General features: G+C 37.6%; 1 protein-coding gene across 3 annotated transcripts in view; it reads right to left on the bottom strand.

Moving 5' to 3' along the window:
* Nucleotides 1-519: 519 nt before the first annotated feature.
* Nucleotides 520-26831, bottom strand: part of MED14 (mediator complex subunit 14) — a 78297-nt gene continuing 51985 nt past the window's right edge. For 2 of the 3 annotated variants that reach the window (XM_037029392.1, XM_037029393.1), the window contains exons 17-31: nucleotides 22777-22937; nucleotides 22544-22690; nucleotides 21555-21646; nucleotides 20548-20700; nucleotides 20004-20273; nucleotides 15926-16066; nucleotides 14352-14463; nucleotides 11536-11667; nucleotides 9495-9677; nucleotides 8363-8598; nucleotides 6229-6408; nucleotides 6028-6135; nucleotides 4175-4300; nucleotides 3620-3812; nucleotides 520-1115 (exon numbers count right to left, since the gene is read on the bottom strand). In XM_037029392.1, the coding sequence (XP_036885287.1) occupies nucleotides 1042-1115; nucleotides 3620-3812; nucleotides 4175-4300; nucleotides 6028-6135; nucleotides 6229-6408; nucleotides 8363-8598; nucleotides 9495-9677; nucleotides 11536-11667; nucleotides 14352-14463; nucleotides 15926-16066; nucleotides 20004-20273; nucleotides 20548-20700; nucleotides 21555-21646; nucleotides 22544-22690; nucleotides 22777-22937 (2308 nt within the window). In that variant the 3' untranslated portion in view covers nucleotides 520-1041. The remainder of the gene's footprint in view (nucleotides 1116-3619; nucleotides 3813-4174; nucleotides 4301-6027; nucleotides 6136-6228; nucleotides 6409-8362; nucleotides 8599-9494; nucleotides 9678-11535; nucleotides 11668-14351; nucleotides 14464-15925; nucleotides 16067-20003; nucleotides 20274-20547; nucleotides 20701-21554; nucleotides 21647-22543; nucleotides 22691-22776; nucleotides 22938-26831) is intronic. The other variant, XM_037029394.1, reaches the window with a different exon arrangement.

Genomic DNA, 26831 nt, shown 5'->3' with positions numbered 1-26831 from the left:
AGCAAAAACATTTTAATCATTTTATTGATAATGAATTAAACTGGGATTGTTCAGACTAACCCCAACTTTGATGGGGAAGTTAAGCAAGATAAGGAAACATCACAGAAATTTCATGTAAGGATAGAGTACTCAAATCTATTTCCTAACTAATGCTGTATGCAGAAGTATCCTATAAACTAAATTTGCCTAACAGAAAAGTTACCACATCCTCAACAGACCAGATGTTGGAAGTATTTGGGATACTTGACTAATAGGAAGTACTCACTGTCTCTTTTCAAAGACTGGGTTTCTTTCTCTTTCACCAAAATCCTAAACTGAAAGACAACCAAGGTGCTAAATGTTCACCACCAGTTGATTTAGGAATGTTTGAAGAAAATAAACTTGAAACAAAGAAGCAGATGTTTTGGGTCAAATTCCAGACATACAGTATTAGAAATTAATTACTGGCCCCACCAGGTTAAAGAAGAAGGGAGGCCCTGAGAAGTCTATAGAGCTGATATACACACAAGTGAGTGTCACTGTTTTTTTAAACCTAGTTTTATTAAATATTGCTTCTTTGGGATGTTTTTATAACAACTCCCAGAACATTATCATGTGAAGATTCAAAGCGGTCATAGTAAAATACAGCTTCAATATAAAGTTTATCACAGTTTTACAGTATTCAAAATGACAGACCTGCCTTAAAAAAACAAAACAGAAACCAAAAAGGACTATTACACCCAAAACATAAGAAAACAATTAAATAAACAAGTTTGGCATTTCCGTAATTTTATAGTATAAAACAGAATATTGACTCTATGATTGGCAAGCGGACACTGATGTATTAATTACCTAATTTGAAACGTGTCCCATTTAAACACACTATACAAGTTCACTATACAAAAGACTGATGGTCTGTTTGATGAAAGAAATGCACCCTGAAAATTTTTGCGAGTTTAGAATATTTAGCTCTTTAAGTCAAAAAGTCCTTTTCCTTTTTAAAACTGAAGGCTGAATTCAGACTTTCATTTGTCAGCCTTCCTGGTTTAAAAACAATAGTGTCTATGGACGCCCACCAGGGGGCAGTGTAAGATTAGCCATTAAATCACGAACAGCTGCAAATATTGTGCATTCACCTGCAACAGAGAAAAATGGTCATTAGCTATTCGCAATACAGGAAAGATGATGTCAACACACCGGTGGGGTAAGGGTAATTAAATCTAAAATTAGCAAAAACTACAAAGATCAAAATAAAAGAATAAATTTTAACTGTACAGGTTACAGGGGATTAAGCTTTGGTGTTAAGTATCAGATGATTTGGTTTGGGTTTTGTTTTTTCCTCATGAGGAAATTTGGGGCAAGCCTCAGTTAAGTTTGAATTTAAGAAGATATGCCTAGAATTTCTCTACAGAAACAATGGATTAGGAGAATTGGGTAAACTTTTGAGTTGGGCTTCAAGGGTACTTACTGATAATTGGTTTATGTATTTTTAATCTAATGAAAAGATGTACATAGTTTGTATTTGTGCATTAAGTACACCAATGGTGTCCTTCTAATGTTGCATTAAAGGTCAGATAAAATCTCTATGATGGCACTGTCCAACAGAACTTTCTGTGATGATGGAAATATTCTATATATGCACTGTGGCTACCAAGCACTTGTAATGTAGCTGGCTAGGGTGACTGAGGAACTGAATTTTTAAACTTTATTTAATTTTAATTAAATTTAAATAGCCACAGAAGACCACTGGCAGTTATGTTGGACAGTGCAGATCTATGACATCTAGTGGAGTTTTTCTCCCAAATTTGAAGGAAACAATCAGCTTCTGGAGTTCAACATTAAAAATCAATGAATACTTCTCAAAAGTGTATTTTTCTTAAAAGCACTTCAGAGGAGGAAGTGATGGTTTTGGGAGGAGGGGAGGAAGACTGAGTTATGGTACAATAACAATTCCAAAACAAGATTTGCTTGGGGGAGCGAGGAAGCTAATGATTCATTCTCTCAATTTCCCCTTTGCTGGAAAAAAAAAGACAAAAAACAAAAAAAATACTCTGCCTCTTCCTTCCTGTAAGTATTAATATATTTTAACATAATAAACCAAAACCAGCCGTAAATATTACAGACCAAAAGCTGGGTCCCTTCCCTAGAGCACAACTTGACACTACAGTGACTGAAAGTGAGAGAACTTAATTGAAAAGGGAGAATGTGCAGGGGCCCTGGACAAGTTACTGAACTCTTCTCTTCTAGCACTGGAAAATTAAGGTACAGAAAGAAAATAAAATCCAAAGGTTTAACCTATCTAAGTTAGAAATATAACAAAACAAACAAACAAAAAACCTGACTTCCAAAATATCCCAACAATTTCTTAAAAGAAATTACATCTTTCTCTTTCCATTTTAAAAACACATTTTCATTATTGACAGAAAAATGCTTGATTGCCATAGGATCAAAACATTATTTCCTTTTAATTTTAAATTCCACAAGACACAATAATCATCTGTTTGTGAAAGAATAGTGTTTATTATCAAAGTTCTACTGAACTACTACGTTGAAAATTCTGGTAGCTTTAAACTTTCATTCTTAAGGACCTACTTCTGGCTGAAAGAAGAGATAAGTCAAAGGATGAAAGCAGAAAATTTTAAGAAGTGGAAGTATTACAACAAAAGTAGCATACCCTTCTCTACTGCCCAGTGCATTCCTTATAAACTAAACTTGAGTGAGAACTTGCCTATGCATAGAATATGGGCAAACAAACAGCTAAAAACATAATTTCTCCCATGACTCCTGTTTCTAGTAAAATGTTGACACTGGTACATAAAAATGTTTCAGAGAACAACTTTCCCTCATTTAAAAACATAATTCTGTTATCATACTATTCTAAACAGAAAGATAGCAGACTTCTGTAATATTAGAAATAAACAAATTGGAAGAAAAGTTCTCTTTGCTGAGCTTTATGTTTTGTAACCAAGAATTTAGCACTGCCATGAGTTATGTGTTAAGCGTAGGCTACGACAGTTTGAACAGACCTTGTTTGTCTTGCCAGAAACATTCTGGTTCCCTTGAAAATGCTCAGTTTGAGAGCTTCATTGTGCACTTGGTGAAAAGGTTCACTTGCACCCGCCTGAACTTATATAAGAAGCCCAAAAAGCAGTGATGCCATTTGTATCAGCTTTTATTCTTCACAAAACATTTTGAAGATACAGAACTTTTGAATGATATTGTTCTATTCATGATTGAACCGTGAAATATGAGAAACCAACATGCATTTCAACTTGGTGATGTACAGAGTGGCAGGTATCAATGGTAGGGCAGAAATTCACAGCCATGGAAAATTCTATCATCCTAACCTAGGGTTTTGTGGCAATGTGTGCTATAAATACAAGCTTCTGGCATTAGCAACTGGGTCAGTCCCAATAGTAAGTCACTGACAAAAATAAAGTCCAGGCAGCAGAGACATGGACAAAAACAAAGAACCAGTGAGAAAGGAAGAAAGCGACAGGCAGACATTAAAAGGGCCACAGCAACCAGAACTCTATTACTAGGATTGGGGGTGAGGTGGGTAAAGAGAGAGCAGCAGGGAGGAGGGGGAATCTCTCAAAAGAACACATAGGCAATTAAACATCATCTACTGGTCATGTACCTTGTCGTGGTGGGTTCATCTCTGCAAACCTCTTCAGAATGTTGCTGACCATCATAGGAGCAGCAACAGAAGAGTTCTGCTGTCTGGGAATGTCTGCCTGCTGGGTTGTACCTGAAGCCATGTCATAAATGATTGGAACTATAATACTAACAGGTTCTTGGGGAGGGACCGATGTTTTCTGAGTTAGTTGAAGCTGTAAATACACAACACACACAAAGAATAAAAACGGTTAAGATAAAACATTTGAGCAAATTTATCAAAGGTACTATCATTTACTGTCAAATTAAGATACACCAAGCAAAAGAAAACTAAATATGACAAGTGACACACACCTGAATATTATGATTAACATGCAACTGTCAGATTATGCAGTTCAGCAACTTTCTACTAATAGTAAAGGAACTAGGATCACATGAAGCCTAAACTGACAAGGAATCTGGATCAGTATTGGCAGCAACAGATAATTTCTGTAGTTATCCAAAAGGTGCTGTATTATCCTCACATGGCTTTTTCTTCAAAAGCTCTGCACATACACATATGCTGGGTGGTACTTACAAAAAACAGTATTTTGGATTTCAGCACCACAGCAGGAGTCCCAGGAGGTGCGATTGGTGGTGCGCTGGGAGGGATCGTCAGGCAAAACTGAACATTCCATTTTAGCTGTGTTGCCTGGTCAGGAAACTGTTTTGGAAAAAAAAAATCAAGATAAAATGATATGAGCACTAGAAATGGAGAAAGTTAGACAGAACTTTATTTTATGCCAAATTATCAACAAACAACATAAAGTTGGTAACTGTCGTGTTTTCAAAAGAAATATGTATGTAAAGTTACTAATTGAAAAGTCAACTATGCATTTATGTGATGTCTCCCCTTCTCTCCTCTCACTTCATTAATTCCTATGAATTCTGCATCCTCAGTGTCTCTGGCATCTGTTCTATTTTCACTGATGCCATGGAGCTCAGGGTTTTTTAAAAAATTTTATTTATTTATCTTTTAGAGAGGAAGGGAAGGAGAGAAGGAGAGAAATATCAATGTATGGTTGCCTCTCGTGAGTCCCCTGCTGGGAACTGGCCTGCAACCCAGGCTTGTGCCCTGACTGGGAATCGAACCAAGGGAGCTCAGGTTTTATTACTTCTCCCATGTCCCCTTAATGGGGTCACCTCTCCTAGTCCACCCTCACACCACTGCCAATGTTCTAGACCCGAGGTACCCAAGCCCCCAGCTGTGGACAGGTACCAGTCTGTGGCCCGGTACTGGGCTGCACAGCAGCAGGTGAGCAGCAGCCCAGCGAGAGAACCTTTGCTTGAATTACTGTCTGAGCTCAGCCTCCTGTCTCCCCCTGTTCCCGCCTCACTCTGGTCCATGGACAAACTGTCTTCCATGAAACCAGGCCCTGGTGCCAAAAAGGTTGGGGACTGCTGTTCTAGAGAATGGCTCTAATCTAGCTCACAGATGTTCAGTGACATGCAACACTACATGTTGTCCCCCACCTCCTCCAAGGATCAACACCCGGCATTCAAGGCCCTTCTTAACCGGTGCCAATCTACACTCCCCAGTTTCAGTTCCAATTCCTTCCCTAAAACAAACTAGTCAGAGTGTGTTAATAATTTTAAACTACATCCACTGATGCTTTTATAGCCACATAAATATTTACTCCTTTAAAAACCCAAATATCTTTTTGACATAAATAATGTTTCCTATGGCCTATCAGAGCAGAAGCCATACTGTCCCAATATTAAAATACCAACCCCCAAAAGTGAGGTATGTGGAATCACCCAAAGCAATAGTAGAAACATTAAACTGAAAGGACTACTGTAAGACTGGAAAAATATAATCAGCTATCACCTAGATTCTATCTTTACAATTATATAATCTCATAGGAAAGAAATTTAAAATCTCTTGGAGAAGATAGATTTTAGGTAAATGGCATTAGGGCAATTGGCATCTGAAAAAGTTGGATCCATACCTCACACACATGACACCTACACACATTTAAAATGGATCCAAAATTTAAATATGTAATTTAATTTAAAAATGACTCCATATGGTATTAGAAGAAACCCTGGAGAGTTATTTCATTATCTGGGAGTAGGAAGAGTGTATTAAATACATTTGTTTCTGTAAGAGGTAAGCCAGTGGTAACTGAGGTTGCTTGTGGGGAAGGAGACTAGATGGCTAGACAGAGATAAAGGAGAAATTTCCCACTGTATTTTCTTATTCTAAATTCGAAAGACTCAAGAGGATTATGTTGCCTACCCAAAACATAATATTCAAGTGAGAAATCAAGAAGAATTTAAGAGAAAAATAAAAGTACCTAAACAGGTAAAAACCAGTGAACATTGTTCCCACCAACTCCAACATCCTCAAACATACCTGGCTATAAAAGTTTGTGTTTCTCTGTAACTTACCAGCTCTAGTTTCATAATATGCACACAGTCCCTGAGGATGTGTGTAGGAGCTCCTAATAGTTTGGTAAAGGCTATTAATGTATTGGCTTTAAATGGTGGTCCAGCAACCTACAGGGACAAATAAAGCAGGTTATTCTTCATTGCACTTTGACTCTTCTGTTTCACTGATTACATTAACATTATGCATTAATAAACACATACTCTTGTTTCAAAGAATTTCTCCAAAACTTGAAGTTCATCAGGTTTCCACTGTCCTGCGTTCTCAGGTGTTACTTTGAGCTGAAGTGTCTGGTTGGTTTTGGGACTAAGGGCAACTCTGCATTTCAGCGCATCTGTCTTAAACATGATCACCCCAGGTTCATTAGAATTTATCAGCTGCAGCTGCAAAACAAGGATGCATCAAATTAGCATGTAAAAGAATATGTAAGACAAAGAAAAAAATGAGACGTTACCCAAAAAACTGTTTCAAAAGGAAAACAACTTTGTTGCTACCTGTTCTGAAACAAAGTATGTAGGCGCTGAGCAACAAAACTGCTAACAACACTGCAAAGAGAGGCAATCAGACATTACATGTCTCTTGATAAAAGAACGTATAACACTACCTATACTATGCTTGCAAAACAATAACCAACTTGAGCCTGAATTACAGTAGTTAGACCCACAGGATCGATTCATATTATAGATCTAGAGGGGTCAAAAGAAGATGTTAAATGATTCTAAAGGGATGCAATCAGCAAAATCCAGATTCTAACAAACTCTATAAGGCAAATGATATTTCTTAAACAAATAAATTATGTAAGGAGGAATGGGGGAATCTATAGTTTGAAAAAGACTTAAAAACTTGCTTGGGTTCTGACTCAAACTGTAAAAATGGTGATAAATTGGGAAATCTGGACACCAACCATATTTGATAATAAATTGTATTTATGGATAAAATGCTATCTGGAATTTTGCTATCAAACAATCTGGGAGGAACTACAAATGAAACAATATTGGTATGAGTTACTATTGAAGGTGGGTGATGGGAACAGAGAGGTTCATTATCCAATTCCACTTGTGTATATACTAAACATTTCCCCACAATAACAAGTTTTAGAAAACTGGCACATTAGGAAAAACAAACAAACAAAAAGATCTGGACTAGGACCTTCTTTCTGCTAGTCCAGGGGTTGGTAAGTATTTTAGACTACTATATGGTCTCTGTTACAACCACTCAATGATGCCATTGTGGCTGGAAGCAGGCATAGACAACATGTATTGAGTGGGTCTAGCTGTATTCCAATAAAACTTTATTTACAGAAAACAGGTGGTGGGCAGGACTTGCCTCCAGGCTCATAGTTTACTGACCTCTGCTCTATCCCGTATGTTAATTATGCTGATGAGAAAAATTAGTTTTAAAACAAGCTGAACATGTATATGGCTTTTAAGTGGTAGAAGGGAGCCTAGATCAGATTACCATTTTAAATGCTAACTTATTTAACCTATGTTAAAACCTTTACTTTTTTCGAATCTGAAAATAAAGCTTGCCACATAGCTTGGTGCCATCCATAAAATGGGTATTTTCAATATCCATCATCCTGTCTACCTCATTAACACATATACACCTCAATAACACTAATAATTATAAGTAACTAATATGTATTGAATACCAAGACACTATGCTACAAGCTTTATATGAAATATCTCTAATTCCCACAACTGTCACGAGCTAGGTAGATACTATTATCTACTATTATCAGAGATGTGGAAAAATGGCCAAGCTCATCTTAGCAGGTGGCATGGTCTGGCTACAAATCCAGGCAGGTCGACTTTAGAAGAGGTGCTCTCAACTCTGAACTATCTCCTAAGGGTATCACCACAGGATAGGTTAAAATTCCTTTTCTACCAGGGTTTTTAATCAATTCAAACTGTTTGTGTATTTAAGAAGCAGCTTTCAGCCTTGTGATCATCATAATTTTATTTCAATGGAGACTGAGATTTGAAGTCAGCCTGCCTGCAAAAGCACTCTAGAGGACAAGTAGCTACTCATGTTATGCTCTACAGAGCCAGATGTCCTGAGTACACATGTCCTATGATATTGAGTGGACCTATCTCCAGGTCCATGTTAGCCACAGCATGAAAAATTATAAAATGAAGGGATATGTTAACATAAGAATGGAAAAGAAAATAGTGGAGTCCATTTGTAATGCTAGGGCTGGGTACAAAGTGTAATTCTAACAAGCTGGTTAAAGGAGGCGAGGAAGTATCACTTTAAGTTCAGATCCTATCTGAGGGGCAACTTAGCATCTGCCTTTGACAATCACTACTTATCAGTTAGTTCACTAGGTACCCATACCGTTTCTTGTTGAATAATTCTTTGAAGATGTCTTCTCATGATGACTGATCCAAGAAATCTTTCAAGTGGAGAACAAAGGTAACTACCTGCCAGGCCAGGCACGAGGCCTGGCGTTGGAGAGGGCAGCAGTAAAATGTTCAAGGCACTGTGAGTGAGGATGGTGGGTATGGAGGCTGCCCAGGAGCGCTGAGGTAGTTTACGAGGTGGGGGCATGTTTGTTGGCATCGTTTGAGAACCTTATGGGAAGGAAAACATGTCATTTCATTTATAAATACATATTATCTCATTGTTCCCTGATTTGTTTTTAATATAAATCTTTGACATTCTACAGTAATCTGTACTGTTTTAGTTGCTCCTTGTAGTGTAACAATCATATATAGCTTCCTTTAGCAATGAGACTTTGAAACAACACCTTCAAGAAGGAATGCAGTCTATCTATTTCTCTACCTGGATTCTGAGTTGGCTTTCTGATTTGCCCTGGCCGACAGAATGCAGTGGCAGTTACACAGTTGCCAGTTGCCAGCCTAGGCTTTTACTCACTCTCTTGGAGCTCCCCGTCCAGCCATCAGGTGAACAAGCCCATAATTAACTAGAAGATTGCATGGAGCAGAGAGAAGCCATGCGGCTGGGGTCACAGATCAGCCAGGACCCAGCCAACCCAGGAGCTGACCACAGATGCACAAGTGGGCCCAGTAGAGCCTGGAAGAATCACCCAGCTGGCCTCTGCCCAAAATGCCAAACTGCAGAATGGTGAGTGAACATGTAACTGTTGCTTTAAGCCACTAAAAGTCACACAGCGAAAGATAACATAATTGTATAATGTTTCTCTTCTGTGTGAATTTATATAAATCTGTCAAAAACTTTACATATCTTTTCAGGTCTAGTATTGCAGCTAAGGTAGTAGTCATAACACAGGTCTCAGAAAACTTCTGGAAGAGACATTTCTCTTAAATTTTGCCTGACTTTGACAATTAACTCTTATCGTCACCATTTTGCTAAATGGATAAAAGTTGAAATTATTAAGCATCCCCATTCAACAAGTAGATCATGATCTTCAAATGTGAGGATGGAATAAAATAGGCCATTTGTTGGTTATACTAAAAGCAAACATAAAAATGTTGATTGTGCTCACTTGTTCCAGCTCGAGGGGAATGAGAAGCATCTGGAACTGGAGAATGTAGTGATGGGTTGGCTGGTGACATTCCAGGCAACCGTGTTGCTGGTGAGGGGCCAGACACTTGAGGAGACCCTGGCCAGTTCCCTGCTCGTCCACTTGGTGACACCATAGTGTATGGAGAACTGGGGTCCAGGGTTCCTATAAACAAGTAAACAACAGGCTTTCAAAACCTGTATTTTAATCACAGAAAAGTATTCGACAGCATTTAAATGTTTATACCCTACAGGGCGATACTTTTTTTTTCTTTCAGTATGATATTTCACTGAAGCATGATGCTTCTTAACATGGCACATCTGACTATTTCGTGTAGTTTATGTACTTTTTAACATGGCATAAAACTTATATAAAACAAGACCGAGAAAGGATAAAATTTACCTTCACATGACCCTCAAGATGTGTAATATTTACCAACTTATACCATATAATAATCAACTATATGTTTGAAAATATTAAGCAAAAAAAAAATCTCAAAGCTCCATTAAGGAAAGAAATCTTACACTTTAAAACCAACTCCCACAAATTATGTTTTCATTCTACTCAGAGGAGGCTGAGAAGATAAATATTTTTCCATTTTCTTTATTTAGTGAAGGCTGCATTAAGTAAGAAATGAACCAAAGAATTGGGTTTTGAAAGCAGTGATTTTCTGAACAATTTGGTTATTTAAATTTTACCCTGCCGACACTTTTACATTTACACCCCTTTGTAACTAAATGACAAACTGAAAAAATACTTCTATCATATTATCAGAGGGTAAATGGTACTTAGAAGTCTTACATATTAATAAGAAAAACCCCACAAGAACACAGGGAAAGGATATAAACTGGCACACGTAAGAAACACCAGAGGCTAACGAACTTTACTAATAATTGAAGCAACATACATTAAACAACAAGATACCATTTTTTACCTATCAAAATGACCAAGATATTCAAAATAATCATGATACCCCATGTTGGCAATGATGCAGAAAAAGACATTCTTCTATAATACTAGAGAAAATTGGGACAGGCTTTCAGGTGAGCCATCTGTAATATGTTTCAAGAACTTTAGAATTTCTCAAACCCTTTGGGACAACAATTCCACTTCAAGGAACTTACCTAAAGAAATAATCATGTGAGCAGAAATGACACCATTTTTCGTTGTGAAAAAATGGAACATTCTACCATATCATAATAGGAGAGCAGTTAACTCAGGTATGCCCCCAAAAGGGAATACTATGAAGCCATTTAGTATGATGATGTAGAGTTTTTACTGTCAGATATATTTCCACAAATATTAATAGTAAAGAGTAAAATAACCGCAGATACAACCCAGCTGTCAATCTGAGGAAGCTCATTATGTTCTCATTTGACGTGGTATTCATGATATATTTAAGTGAAAAAAGTTAGGAACTAACCACCATGTGCACTATGCTGTCTGCCATGTGTATGTAAAAGAGAAGGGAAAGAACACTAAGATGTACTTGTTTATTTATGCATAAAACATCTATGCAAGAACCATAAAAAATTAATGACACTAACTAAATGTCTCTGGGAAGAGGAACTAAGCTGCTGGTGGAACAGAAAGGAAATACTTCACTGGCTACTTATTCTTTATCTATTTGAACCAACCTGAAATAAAATTTTTGAGTTAAGGAGTAGAAAAATTCAGGTCTCAAAATAACACATAAGGCAGGGTCCCAATTTTTTTGTTGGGGGGGGGGTGTTTGAGGTGGAAGACAAGTAGATGGGCAGAGAGCAAGCAACAGCAAAAGATTTGAGCAGATCAGCAAGCAGGGGATGTGTGACAGGAAGAGTGAGGGAGAGGGACAGGGAGAGGAAGTCCAAAGCAGAAAAACTGGTAGGTCTCTGCATGGTGTGATTAGGAAATATTTATTTTATTTTGCTATTTCCCCAATAAACAAGTGCTAAGTTTGCAATAAGAAAATAGTTTACTTAACAAAAACTACTTTCACGTCAAACTCTTATGCTACAGCAACTTCCATGTACGGACTCACCATGTGGACTAGCAAAACTGGCCCCTGGTCCTATTGAGAGTCCATGCGAGGATGGGGGAGGAGTTGGAACAAATGACGCTGGTGATGGGGCTCTCAAAGCCCCACTGGGGGAACTTGCGGCATGCAGATTTCCTAATAAATGAAAATAATTATAGATGATCTTGCAGGACACATATCATGTCCTGTTCAAGGACCCCAAGTTAAGACCCTACAAACTAAAGAAACAAGTAGTAAAGCTCCCATAAGCAGCACAAAGAAAAACTAGAATAATTTTAATATTGAAAAAGAAAGAGATCAATTCCATGGGGCCCAAATTCTAGGTCTTATATTGGCTAATTAAAAAAAATATCCAGTGTACTTTTTATTCACTCATTCACTCATTCAATGACTAGGCATGAAAGTACACTTCATGCCCAGTATTGTGTTGGTAGGCACTGGGGATGTAGCAGATAATGAGACAAAAATCCCTGTTCTCGTGGAACTTATATTCTAGTAGAATGAGAAAGACTTACAAATAATGAGTGCTATTCAGGTAATAATGAGTGCTATTATGGAGAAAAACGGGGCAACATAAGGGGGCAATATTGTGTAGTGGTTGTGGTGGGTGCTGTTCTTTATATAAGGCAATCAGAGAAGACTTTGTGAGCTGAGAAATGAAGAAAGTGAAGGAAAAGGCATGAGGATATCCAGGGGATAAGATATTCCAGGCAAACAGAGGAGCTAGGGGAAAGGCCCCAAAGGTAGCAGCAGTTATAAATAACATGGAAGAGGCCAGTGCCGCTGGAACAGTGTGAGCGAGGGAGAAGTGGGAAGATAGGAAGTCAAAAAGGCAGGGGGTGGTCCTAATTACATGGGGACTTGTAGGCCACTCAAAGGACTTAGGGTTTACCCTGAATGAAATGGGAGGATAAACTCTTCTTTACCCGTTAAGAGTTTGCAGCAGAGGAGTCATGAACTAATTTCTGTTCCAAAAGGATCACTCTAGCTGCTGTGTGCAGAACAGACTATAGGACAGGGACAGGGACAAGGAAACTAGTTAGAGGTTAAGTACAATCATCCAGGTGAGAGACAATTAGTGACTTGGGCAAGGGCACAGGCTGAGATGGTGAAAGTAGTTAGACCACATAAATTCTAAAGGTACAGGTGGTAGTATTTGGTAACTGACCGAATGTGGGTATGACAGAGTCCAACACGACTCTAACAGTTTTGGCTCAAGTAGCAGGAAGGAAGGAAATGCAATTTACTGAGAGGGGGTGCTTGTGGGAGGAGCAATTTGGGATGGGTGATACTGCTGGGCTGGTTAGGAATTTAGTTTCAGCCATGGTGAGTTTCAGATGTCAACTAGACAGCTAAATGGAAATGCTGAATAGGTAGCTGGAAAATACAGGACTTGAGTTCAGGGGAGAGACCTAGATAGGAGATTTAAAAAAATGAAGCAAAACAACAACTGGGAGACATAAGCTTAAAGAGAGTATTTAGCCACAGGAGTAGTTTTAACTTAGAATTATGAGAGGGGAACTGTGACTACCAAAACTATGAATAAATTCAACATTACGATACTTGCTACATTACCATAACTATCCTCAATATCAAGTTTCAAATTCTCTATCTCTATGTAAAACAATTTCACATTTTCGTGTTCTGTAATATCTAATGCAATGCCTTACATTCAATATAATATGCTGATTAACTTTTAAGTGTAATTTTGATTATTTAGCTGTGTGACATGGACAAGTAACTTCTCCAGACCTCAGCTGCCCTCTATAAAATAGGACTAACAGGTTTCCGCCACAGGTCTGCCGTGGGGATTGAACAGCTAAAGTACTTTAAGTATTATATAGGCCTATTACTATCATTACTTCAAAATAATGATTTCTCTTCCCTTCTATGTAAAACCACTCAAGTCTATCCTAGGAAAACTCTATCCCCCTCGCGTTCTATGCCTCTGTGTCTCCTGTTTCCTCCTTGCTCCCTGGCTGCTCCTTCTCAAGCTCCCACACTATGACTGCCAGCGCTCCTTGGGAACTGAGCTCACCCACCCACTTGGGCTTCAGTGACCTGTGATGACATGAAAACAACTTCCAAGTCTTTCTCTGTGGTCCAACCCATCTCTGATGAGCAGGTGGGAGATCATCTACTCAAGAAATCTGACACCTGCCTTCCTTGCTAGATGATAAACTCGGAGAGCGGGGCTGGTATCTGGCTCAAGGATGAATCCTCAGCACCATGCAGCATTCGGCACAGAGCAAGTGCTTAGGCAACACCAATGAATCGTTCAGTTAAAAGTAAATTTTGGCATCCTCAAGTAATTTTACAGTGAGCTTCATGGGGTTGTCAACAGAGTCATTTTGTTTGGACAAACAGGTTGTGCACTGCCCGACTCAAAGGGGCAGGCACCGTTCACGTATTAACAGTGCTCGGCAAACTTTCTGTAAGGGGTCGGTCATTGCGGCAGGAAAGCGGCCATACACACTATAGAAATGGGTGTGGTGTGTTCCAATAAAACTATTTACAAAACCAGGTGGTGGACAGGACTAGTCCCACAGGTCCTGTTGTCAACTTCTGACATGGATCATGTAATTAGCACTTCCTGGAGTTGGGCCATGAGTCTAGCTCTGGGTGACAACACCTCCATTCAGTTGAAACCTTTTAAATTGCTCTGGAATCATGAACACAGATTTCACAACGCTGCCATAATGAATGACTGGCAAATATCTAGCCACAGACTAGAAAGGGAGTTCTCTCTGGAGTCGAGGCTACACGTGTGTATTCTAGATTTAAAGGTGAACACAACAAGACAATAAGTAATATCTTACCTGGGGACTGTGTGTGCATCATAGATGGAGACTGGCTAACTGTGCTATGATAGGATGTAGGAGGTGAAGTAAGAGGATAAGCGCCTGATGATCCTGGCTGCTTTGGAAATGGCTGAAAAGAAGAAATTTAAATGTAAAATGGCCAACTGCGTATAGTATGAGTGCAATGGCTTTCCCCAATATATAGCTCCAGTGTTAACATTTACACATTTCATGAAAATGTGCAAAATACACACTAATGACACAGGTTTTAAAAACTCCCTGATTTTCAAATGTTTTAACAATAGCAACATCCTCATTCCTGACCTTGCAATACCATTGCTTGTATTTCTCAAGATGTTTCTTGCTTATTTTTATCTGTCCTAGTTTAACTGGCAGTGTTATTTCTGGCTGTATATAAAAAATAGTGCACCTTTCACTTGGTGGAGTTTTAGAGTCAATGAAATATGGTAGTTCAATCTAACCTCTACTTACCTTTACCTTCAGCTGCAGTAATGAAAACCCTAGGACAATGTAATCCTTTCTACACTTTTTTAAAAACTTGAGGTACGAATCACATATAGCGAAGCGTACAAATCTTAAATGTACAGTTGGATAAATTTTTACAAACGTAATTGCCACATGGATCAAGATATTGAAGAACACTGCCAGAACCCCAGACGTATCCCTTGTACATCTGGCCTTTACCACCTCCCTAAAGGTAAGACTCCTCTCACTTCCATCACTCAAGTTTGGTTTTTGCTTGGTTTTGCACTTCATAAAAATACTCGAAGTACTCATTACATACATGGCTTCTTTTGTTCAACTTTATGTCAGCGAAATTCATCATGCTGTTGGATGTAGTAATAGTTTGCTTTCTCATTTCTGTAAAGTATTCCACTGTGTAAACATACCACAATTTATTCACTCATTCTACTGTTGCTGGGTATTTGGGGTGCTCACAATTATTTGAATATATACTGTTGCTATGAACGTTCTTGTGTTGATGCATTTCTGTCACATGTACACTTATAAGAGCAGAATCATTAAATCACAGGTATGTATAACATTCAGCTCTAGCCCTCTGGAATACTGCTAAACCTCACTGCAAGATAGGTATACCACTTCACAAATCCTTGAGCAATAAATGAGAGACGCAGCTGCCTCTAACAGCAAATGTTGATGAGGCTTATCAATTGTTTTCTTAAAGACACATTTGTGGCTATGGAGTTTTATCTCAGTGTGCTTTTAATTTGTATTTCTGTGATCCTGAATGATACTGAACATCTTTTCTGTGCTTATTAGTTATCTGTACATCCTCTTTTGTGATTACATGGGTGGTCACCTGGAATCATTTTAAGCACATGAGTCTGAGGTTAATAGTATTTCTGGTATGGTTGATGGCATTTCTGGTACTATTTACTTCCCACCACTGGAAGCCTTGTCCTCATCACCTTCTGTTACTATTTTTTCATGAGCATCTTGGGCCCACCAAGGACCCTTTCTTTGCCTTTTAAGAAAGAAGCCCAGACATCTGCAGAACCTGTTAAGTTAAACAAATGTGATGCTGCTCGGAATTTCAGCTATACCAATACCTGTTGCTGGGGTGGTGGCTGGAGTTGTGAGATTAGAGAATCCATCATATCTCCTCCTATGGGAGAAGGGGGATTATCATCCTCATTTACAGACCTTCTTCGAGCATCCTGATTGCTGTCAACAAACATATTCAGGAATGTCTATGGATATAAACAGGCAAAATTGAGATTATTTTACCTAACTTTAAAATGGTACTTTTAATTATTTATAATATTTTAACAGAAATAAACATATGTCTGTCTCTGAAATGTAAGTTTAACACATGATCACCATTACTAGGACAACCTAAAAGAAATACTGATAATTTTGAGGGGGGATACTGAGGAAAACTGTTAATCATAAAAACAAAATCAACACATCTAGGTTAAAAAATTGTATCAACGAAAAAGTACTGTGCAAGCAAAAAGGTGAATAAAGAATTACACCCTGGCACTTCTTAACAAGACATCGAAACATTTTCTTATTAATTTCTGAACCAAAAATGGGGGGAAAATCAAAAGTTGTATGTTAGAAAATTCCCTTTTTAGTGAGAATTCTCACATTTTAAGCTAGAACTAAACCTTCTATTCCCCTTTCTATCTAATATGACTAAATCTTGAACCATCAAGAATGGGGCAGTCTGTTTTATAAGATATGTCATCAAAAACTAAGCAAGGCTACCAAATTTGTGTCAAGTACAGATTTTCATTAAACATTTTTTTTCTTTAAAGATTTTATTTATTTACTTTTAGACAGGGAAAGGGAGGGAGGAAGAGGAGAGAAACAATGTGCAAGAGATACATCGGTACATTGATCAGTTGCCTTTTGCAAACCTCCGACTAGGGACCTAGCCCCCAACCCAGGCATGTGCCCTGACTGGGAATCAAACTGGCAACCTCTGAGTTCACAGGCCCATGCTCAGTCCACTGAGCCATACCAGCCAGGGGCAGATTTTCTTTCTTTTAATACTCTTTATCTCTTCATTCTTCAAAAATATAGATTGTAAGTTTATCAGAATCACGTGAAAGCTTTTAAAAGTACATGGTCTGATTTCTAATTAAATATGATGAATTCACAACACACATTTCATCTCCCAGTACTCCACCTGAAGCACTTATGAAAATATTTTTAAAGCAGTAAGTGACAAAGAAACAAAGAATGGGAAAAGAAAAAATAGCAATAAATTCTGGAGGCAGCAGAGCAGATGGTTGAGTGGTAAATGAACTACCCAATGTGAGGAGGTTGTATCCTAAGCAAGCAGCAGGGAAAGCCAAGAAGCAAAGCTATTTCCAACTAGATCCCTAAAACACTTAGGAACCGGCAGCACCAGATACTGCTGAAAATAGGAATGAAGGTAAAACAAAAAAACCAAAGGACTGGATGAAAGCTTCTTTAAGAGACACTAAAACCAAGAGGTATACAAATGGCCAACAAGGCACATGAAAAGATGATCAACATCATTAATCATCAGGGAAATGCAAATCAAAACCACAATGAGATAACTACCTCACACCTATCAGAATGGTTATTATAAAAAATATAAGAAATAACAAGAGTTGGTAGGATGTGGAGAAAAGGGAACCGGCATGCACTTTTTGGGAGAATGCAAAAAATAGTACAGATGTGCCTCAAAAAAGTAAAAAATACAACTACCATATGACCCAGCAACTACCATTTCTGGGTATTCAAAAAAACCAAAAATACTAATTTCAAAACCTGTTTGTGGCCCTGGCTGGTTTAGCTCAGTGGATTGAGTGTGGGATTGCAAACCAAAGGATCACAGTTTGATTCCCAGTCAGGGCACATGTCTGGGGTATGCAAGAGGCAACCACTCATTGATATTTTTTTCTCCCTCTTTTGCCCTCTCTCTAAAAATAAATAAATAAAAATCTTTTAAAAAAAGAGACCAAAACCCTCCTAAGAGCCCCTGTCACTTTCCACTGCGTTAGGCTGACCTCTAGAATAACTGAAAGAAAGGGTACCATATTTAAAAGGGAGATTAAAGTTTACATACTGACTGCTGAAAACACCAGTCTCATTCTCTTATTTGACTTGCCAAAAATTGGATGTCAGATGCACACCATCTATGCAGAGACTTGGAAACTCTTCTCTTGGTGCTCAAACCAGCCCAACCAAAAGATCTGACACTGGGAGTCACTCAGAGAAATGGCACAAGGAGAATACCCTGTAGTGAAGACCACGGTCAACAAGCCTCACTTTAAATAAGAGCACGGTTAAGAATCACTTAATATTCGAAGAAAGATGCTAATATGAAAGAGATCAAAACAAAAAAGCAAGATGGATGAAATGGAGGTTTTGTAGGAAGAAAAGAGGTAAGAGAAGATAAGTTAACCACATGCAACAGTATGTCATGAAATGAACACTTAGAAACAAGAAAAAACTCCTGGAAATTTTTTAAAAGACAGCAAAACAATATCTTGGCAGAAGTGAAAAATAGAAGGAAAAATGAAGGAAATTTCCCAGAAACAAAGAAATTAGAAAAAAGAGAAAAGAAAATTAAAGGATGAGTTAAATATGTCCAACACCAGAAGAGTAGGGATATCAGAAAGAGCTGAGAAGACAAAGAAGAATCAAGAAACAATACAAAGAATTTCCCCAGAACAAAAGGATGTACGTTTCCAAACTGTAAGAGCCCACTTAGTCCCATGAAGTTCAAGAATTTGGTCACGACACAAGCTAAAACACAATGGAACAATATCTTCAAAATGACTGCAATCTAGAATTCTATACCTAGCCACTCTCTCAATTAGATAAGGGTAAACTAAAGACATTTTCACACACAGTCTCAGATTAATCTCTCATGTACTTTCTCCCAGAAACTACTTAGAAGCATTTGACCAAAACAATGGAGTAAACCAAGAAAAAGATATGGGGTCCAAGACACAGAACACAAGAGAGAATTGAAGAAACCTCTCCCTTTGTTATCCTTCTGTAGATTCCCAGGTCAAAATTTTGCAAAAGGTCTGGAGCACTACTACCATTCCAGTTTAGAGGTCAGAGGACCATGGAAGACATTTCTTCAAGATGTAACTGGTAAGATATCTCACAGGGTAAAGTACTGAAGGAAGCTTGGAAGAATAGTGTTTACATATCCACAATAATGTGAACAATGAAATATCACCCAATCAAAATCGCTATCTAACCATATTATAAAGATAGGAGGAAAGGAAGAAGGTATTTGTGTACTGGGAACAGCAACCTAGAATGTGGAAAAGGCATATAAAAAAGCATTAAATCCTCATCTTTCATTGTAAGAATCAGATAATGCCTCGACAAACTGCAATGTAAGCATCTATTTAGAGATAAGATATAAAGACCAAAAGAATCTGCTACATAAGAGTTGAAAAGACAGCAGGAAAATGGGCAAGAGGAGGCTGCAGGGGACTAATTTTCTTTCTTTTTTTAAAAATCTTTTTTAATATTTTATTTATCTTTTAGAGAGGAAGGGAAGGAGAGGAGAGAAATATCAATGTATGGTTACCTCTCGTGGGTCCCCTGCTGGGAACTGGCCTGCAACCCAGGAATGTGCCCTGACTGGGAATCGAACCGTGATTGGGTGGTTCGCAGGCCCGAGCTCAATCCACTGAGCTACACCAGCCAGGGTGGGACTAATTTTCAAAACAAGCCATTTGGAACTGTTTGACTCCAGAATCTCCAGGGATGGGGGCCCGGGATCCCACATTTAAAAAAGCATTACACTTCCACTGATGAATCAAACCTACTCAATAATCAACAATAAAGACTACTTTTAAAGTTCTTCAGAGTTGCAAATAGTAAACAGAGGACTCTTCAGTATCTTCTACCTTGCTCATCACACAGAAAGGAAATAAAGGAAGACATTTGATCATAAATAAACAAACATGTGTTTGTTTATAAACATAACACACATAAACATACGCACAACACTTTATTAGAACTTCTAGCGCCTTCAGAATAAAGTGGCAGAGATAATGTGTTAATGTGGCTACTTACTAAATTTAAACACAAATTTGTTGCTTTTCCCCATTATTTCCCCCTCACAGGAATGTCTGAGATCATATTTATGTTTATTCATGCTGTAACACTAAAGTCTGTTACCTTTAGTCCTGGTGCGGGATAAAATCCTTCAACTAACTTGCTATTATCAAAAAGACTATAGGCACCATCCCGTATTGCCACAACACCTCGACTCCGGCAGTATATATCAATGCAATACATGTTTCTGAAGGCCAGTCTGATGTGCGTGGATGACTGTGGCAAAATGGAGAAGCACTGGTAGGCAGTGTTGGTTCTCTGGGTCAAGCCCAACATCGGTACAGTGGGGAGTTTGTTGATAGCGTTTAATGGAGCCTGAGTATCAAACAGTACCTACAGTGAAAAACAAACACAGTGAGAGCAGCTGGTTTCTGTACAATGCTAAAAGCTCAGAATTTTCAATGTGTAACTTTAACAAATAAGACAATGTCCTTCCGACACATGCCATAAAACTTTCCCTGGAAGAGAATGCAAACTAGACCACTGTGTTGACTTTGAATAAGAATTCCCCAAGAAAAGTGAAAAACATAAAAAAGGACAAAGACACCCACCCTCATCACTAACACTGACTTAATCTTATTTTTAAATAGAAAATAAACATCATTACCTGTAATAACTGAACCACATTTGGTGTTTTGTTGAACATTTCTTGAAGCTGATGGAGAATGGTATTGTGACAGTTACTGCAACCTGAGTTTGGACCAACAGTTCCCAAAGAAATGTGAAATTTCTGATGTATGGAATTCCATTGGATACTAATCTAAATCAAAGAGAATACATGTTTCAGAAACTGAGAAAGTAACAGATTCAAGAATCAGAACAGATCTGAATTAGATCTTTTGTGAAAGCAATGCGTGAGACTGGACACTTTAAATTCCAGATGTGCTGTTTCTATGGACCAGTACCCTCACTGAGCATGTGTGTTAGATAGCCCTAAATAAAACAGATAGCTCTAAATAAAGCAGAAAGTCTTAAAGAAAATATTTGGACTAAACTTAAAAATGATCATTGGTGTTCCTAATTTTCACTTTTCTTTTGAACTGACGAAGAATCACCCTTTAGGTGCACACTGTCCTAAAGGGAAAAGAAGCCACACCCAACACAGGTGTATTTGTTAACAGATTTTTAAACACTCAGGTTATTTCTGATATTACCTGATGTGGAGAGGCTAGAAAGAAGCCAGCTGGCTACATTTTCATACTAAAGTTCTAGAGCTTTAACATATGAGGTGGGAAAAGATCATGTGACCAAAAGCACTGATATATCATTTTGTTCAAAACCCCTGAGGCATATACTTCATTATAGTAATCACATTGCTAAGCAGATTTGAAATCAGTTAAGAACAAAATACAAATACCAAAAGTACATTACCCTGTCTAAAACTCAAGATTATATACCTATCAAAGACAGTATTAATTTCTGCTTTCAATTTTAAAGAGTAAAATATTATAGTACACTATGTTTATGCCAACAAGTATTTAAAATTTACCATTTTATCTCCAATTTTTACTTGAGCCCTCAATTATCTCAAGATAGTTTTTATAATTTTTGAATTCTTGATTTTTAAAAGATTTATGAGAGGAACTGGAGTTTTAATGAATTCACAATACTTACTGAGCTTCCCTTAGTAGTTCCATAACACAATATAAGTTTTCGATAATTATAAACACGAACTTCTGAGAAAATATTTAGATGAGCAGGTATGTCTAAATAGAAAGGAAACAAAAGGAGAGTAAGAGTATACATGCAAAATTAAAACATATATTTTTGAAAAAGAATATTCTGGCAATATATTCATAGATCAAAAGGTCTCCAAATATGCTATTAATTTAAAAAAAAAAGAAAGCAACAGCATAAACACACTGTACGCTTCCATTTCCATTTCTTTTTTTCAAAAAGATTTTTTATTTACTTATTTTTAGAGGGGAAGGGAAGGAGAGAGGGATAGAAATATCAATGTATGGTTGCCTCTTATGTGTCCCCTGTGCCAGTTCCCAAACTGGCTTGCAACCCAGGCATGTGCCCTGACTGGGAATCGAACCTCGATCCTTTGGTTCGCAGGCTCGCACTCAATCCACTGAGCTACACCAGCCAGGTCCCGTTTCCATTTCTAATAAATGGGGACTGGGCAAGGCTGGAGATACATTGAGTCAATGTAGCATAGTGGTTAGAAGTTTCAATTCCAGCTCTGACATTTACTAGCTATTATGTGACCTTCAACAAATTTTTTTTTAACTCTCTGTGACTTGTTTTCTTCATTTTTAAAATGAATAATAATTTACCCACCTTTCAGAGTGATCATGAGGAGTAAATGAGTTAACACACGCAAACTGTTTATTACATTGTATGGCACATAGTAATCTTCCTGTGAGGTACTACCTATTATATATATGGTATGCCTGTGTGTAAAAATTTCTAGATGCATAAGAAACTTAACAGTAGTTGTCTCTGAGGGAAGGAAACTGAAATCTAAGTTGAAAGGGAAAATTATTTTTCAACAGATATACTTTTGAATATTTTTTTTGCAATGTGCATGTGTTTTACTTCTTCGGTTAAAGAGGGGGATGCTTTTTCCCCCCCAAAAGGAAGATTATCTCATGTACCTGGTAGAGAACGTGCAAATTCCAACACACACTCATATAATCGTGCAATGCTATTCCAGTCATTAAGGAACATTTCAACCACTTTTCTACCACCAACAGGTTCAGACAACAGGTTTTCATATGTTAGATAAACATGCCGGGATGGTCCTACCGGATTAAAAAAGAGATTAATTGCAATCAATATGAAAATAAATTAATAAATATGCAAAGGCAAAGTGTGTGAAGCATCTTACCTTGTTCCCTAGTAGAAGTGCCATTAAGTGGACAATTTGCAAACACTAACTCTGCTACCCATGTGCGGTTATTTCTACCTTGTAGTCGGAAAGTGCAATCGAGGAGAGAACGGTCCAGAGCCTTCTGGGTTTCCTCATTTACACCCTTGCAGGGAGGAATTCTGGTGATAAATGAGAGCATATGAAGTGTACCTCACATCACAGAAAGACAAAAGCACAATCTCCACAATGACAGGAAGGTTATCTACATTAGAGCTCCAGTTCAAACGCCCCTACCAGGCACTTTCTGTAAAAGAAGGAAGCAATTTACAGCAATTCACGGCAATTAATAGTTGTTTAACTCATTTCCATTCATTTCAACATAGGTGAGGACTCTTCACTTTACCAAAGTGATGTTTGTTTTCATCCTTAATCTTATTAGAAAAATAGTATAATTCTTCAGAATGACAATCAAGGATATTGGCTTTCTACAAAATCTATTTAGAAAAACTAAGGGGGACAAAATACTTGTAAAGTCACTCTTTGAAGGCAGGATGATGATACAGTGGAAAGAACAAGGATGATGGAGTCAGGGGCCTGTTTTTTTTTTTTTTTAAGATTTTAGTTATTTTTAGAGAGAAGGAAGGAAGAGAGAAAGAGGAAGAGAAACATCAATGTGTAAGAGAAACCTGTCAGTTGCCTCTCACATGCCCCACACCCAGGGACCTGGCCTGCAACCCAAGCATGTGCCCTGACCAGGAATCAAACCAGCGACCTCTTGGTTTGTGGGATGACACCCAACCATCTAAGCCACACCAGCCAGGGCAGAAACCTATATTTTATTTTGAACTCAGCCACATTTAAACCCTCTGAATTTCAGTTTCCCAAGTATAAAATGTAGATAAAAATTATCTCATGTGTCAATGACTTTAAAATATGCCAAAAGAATATATAAAATGTTTATGGTGGCTGCGATAGCAAGTATTCATATATTTAATTCCCCCTTGCAGTAAACCAAGCCTTGATCACCCACTGCCAATGATAATTTCCAGGTTCTTTATCCCCCTTCTCTTCTTCTGCTGGAAAGGTAACACATTGTGATGAGCCTCACATGTATTAATTCATTTAACATACATATTATCACTTACATATATCACATGTATTAGTTTTGGTGTCTTAAAATACCTATTTTCCTCTTGCAGATTTATGACTATCTTATTTGTCAGAAAACATTAAGAAGTAATACAGTTTAGCTGCTTTTTCAGTAATGGATGAAATAATGAGATAACATTATTTAACTATACATTATCCTGTAACTCATAGGGAAGGTGGATTAATTCTCAGACTTGGTATGATTATCAATATCTAATGCAAAAACAACTAATATAATTGGAAACCTGGAATATTGATTCACACCTCTTATTCAGTATGTAGCACCTAAAATAAAATTAACATTTTGGGGTGGATAACTCTGTTGTAAAGAGCTGTCCAGTGCAGCCTTGGTCTCTACCTACCAGGTGCCAGGAACACCTCCACCCCCTCTACTCAGTTAATGATTACCAAAAACATCTCGAAACATTGCCAAATGTCCCCTAGAGGGCAAAAATACCCTGTGGATGACAACCACTGACCTAGTATAAACAACTTAAGAGAGCGAACAAGAGACAGTTTGCACATGGTAAAAGAAAAAAAAAACTTGGTTGGGAGAAACAAGTCTATATAGCTTTCATAAAAATAGAATTAACATAGTACTGAAATTACAGCCTTTTTGAAGTCTTTGTTTAATTATTAAATAGAAAAATAAAATTGGTTGATTAAATTATAGTAAAAACAAACAAACAAAAAAAGCACAGTACTGAAATTTTCTCAATTAAAAATACATCACCGCTCCTCTTAAATAAATGTGCAGGTTTTAAGTTTTTCAAAAGTTAATCTTTCATGTTACCTTTTATCACTACCATACAGATTTTATACAATATTTTAGTTGGAGTATATTATAGGAATCACATACATTGTATATATGCTTTTCAGCATTATAGGTGTACTGAGGACTTGCCTGCCCTTACCCTTCAAAGCATAACCATAACCCATAAGAGTTATAAAGCAACTAATTCAGACAAATTTTTAAATCTTGATTTTGAAAATATATATGTAGTATATTCTCCTCTCGTATAAAATAGGTGTTTCATGACATCCAAATGGTTAGAAAAGGGGCACACCGAAGCCAGGACACATTCAAGCAAGACTTCTTCCAATTTATGCTCTCAGGCATCACACAACCTTGAAAAAACATTCCATGTCACTTTCTTAATCTGTGACACAAATATAATTGGCTCTACTTCAAGAAACTTGTAAAATATTTACTTGCTTTTACGGTTATAAATATAACAGAAAAAATAAAAGTAAACTACAGGTTTTACTCTTCCACACATGATCATGTGAGGGAAAGAAAAAAATAAAACTGAACAGGTTCCCCAAAAGAAAACCGACAACTGTTACAAACTCAAAATACCATTGGGTTGGTCAAAAAGTCCATTTAGTTTTTTTCTGTAAAAAGACACATATTTCATTTTCACCAATAACTGTACTGATTTGGATATTTTGAGTACAAGGTCTGTCTGGAAAACATCTGGCCACTGTTAATATAACAAGACTGGTTTGCACAACATCCATGTAATCTGGCAGCCAAGGAGAGTGGACTGGAATGTGCATGCGTGAACGATGACGACTTGTGTGAAGCTTGAACATTCTTCTGAGGGAACTATTCAGATGATTCAGAAGGCTAGAGCTATGGGCAACTGGTGACTGGCAGCTTCATCAAAACAACGCACCCGCTCATGCATCACGTCTAGTACAGAGATTTTTGATGAAACATCAAACCACCAAGGTGACTCACCCTCCCTACAGCCCAGATTTGGCATCCTGTGACTTCTGGCTTTTTCCTAAAAGTAAAATTGCCTTTGAAAGGGAAAAGATTTCAGACAGATGATGAGATTCATGCTGGGGCAGCCAGTGGCAATTGGGAGAACTGTGTGAGGTCCCAAGGTGCCTACTTTGAAGAAGTCCAAGGCATCATTGGCCTATATACAATGTTTCTTGTACTGTGTCTTCTTCAAGAAATGCCTTTATTTTTCATAATACACGGCTGGATACTTTCTGGACAGACCTTGTATGTTTGCTATCTCCCACTATTGCCTTCTAGTGGGTAGAGGCCAGGGGTGCTGCTAAACATCTTCCAATGTGTAAGACAGACCCACAGCAAAGAATTGTCCAAGATGTCAATAGCAACAAAAAACTTCATAAACCACTTTAGACACATTTGATCAGTCACAGCACCTTCTCCATACACTGCACAAATCTTTTTTGTTTCAATTGCATTTTTACCTTTCTTGAATAAATGCATAATATGCCAAAAATGTTGCATGTTTTCTTTCATCTTCAATATTACAATGGCTGTACAAAAATTCACCAATTCTGGTGAGTTTTTTTAAAAATGCACACTGATAGGTCAACTGTCACAATACAATCTAGCAAAATTGTTTCAAATTAAGTTAATGACAACTACAGTAAAAACTAAATGAACTTTTGGCCAACTCAATACTATATTTTCCAGGTCAATGAATTAACCTTAACTGAAAATTTTCACCAACTCAGAAAAGTTTTTTTATCTAAACAGCTACTCCTGACTGATTTTTCTCCTGTAACTCTGAGTACCGAACAAATTTAGGAACTAGGCTTTGGTCTTCTAGGGCAAATATATGTCAGCGCTGCTCCTTTCTGGCTATTATGTGCTGTGTGTCAGTTTCATTCTGAGGGGTTTTACAAATATCTGTAACAACATTATGACCCTGTAGTGCAAAAACGATGTGATCACTGAAAGTGCTAGTAAAAGAAGCACAATTACGCCAGTAAGGAAAGGGAAGAGGGTTTTATGAAGTTTGCACTTGCATGTGCAGAAGGACTGAGTCACTCAACTGACATAAGCCGAGTCACATATGGGGGGTGGGATGGGATGGGAGTAATAGACAGAAAACTGTACTTGAAAAATAATTAAATAAATTAAAAAAAACTTACAA

Source organism: Sturnira hondurensis, unplaced genomic scaffold (genome assembly GCF_014824575.4).
Source record: "Sturnira hondurensis isolate 20B ecotype Veracruz unplaced genomic scaffold, ASM1482457v3 Scaffold0020288, whole genome shotgun sequence".
NCBI classification, from domain to species: Eukaryota; Metazoa; Chordata; class Mammalia; order Chiroptera; family Phyllostomidae; genus Sturnira; species Sturnira hondurensis.
Note: the sequence above shows the minus strand (reverse complement) of the source record. Positions and strands in the feature narration are given on the sequence as shown.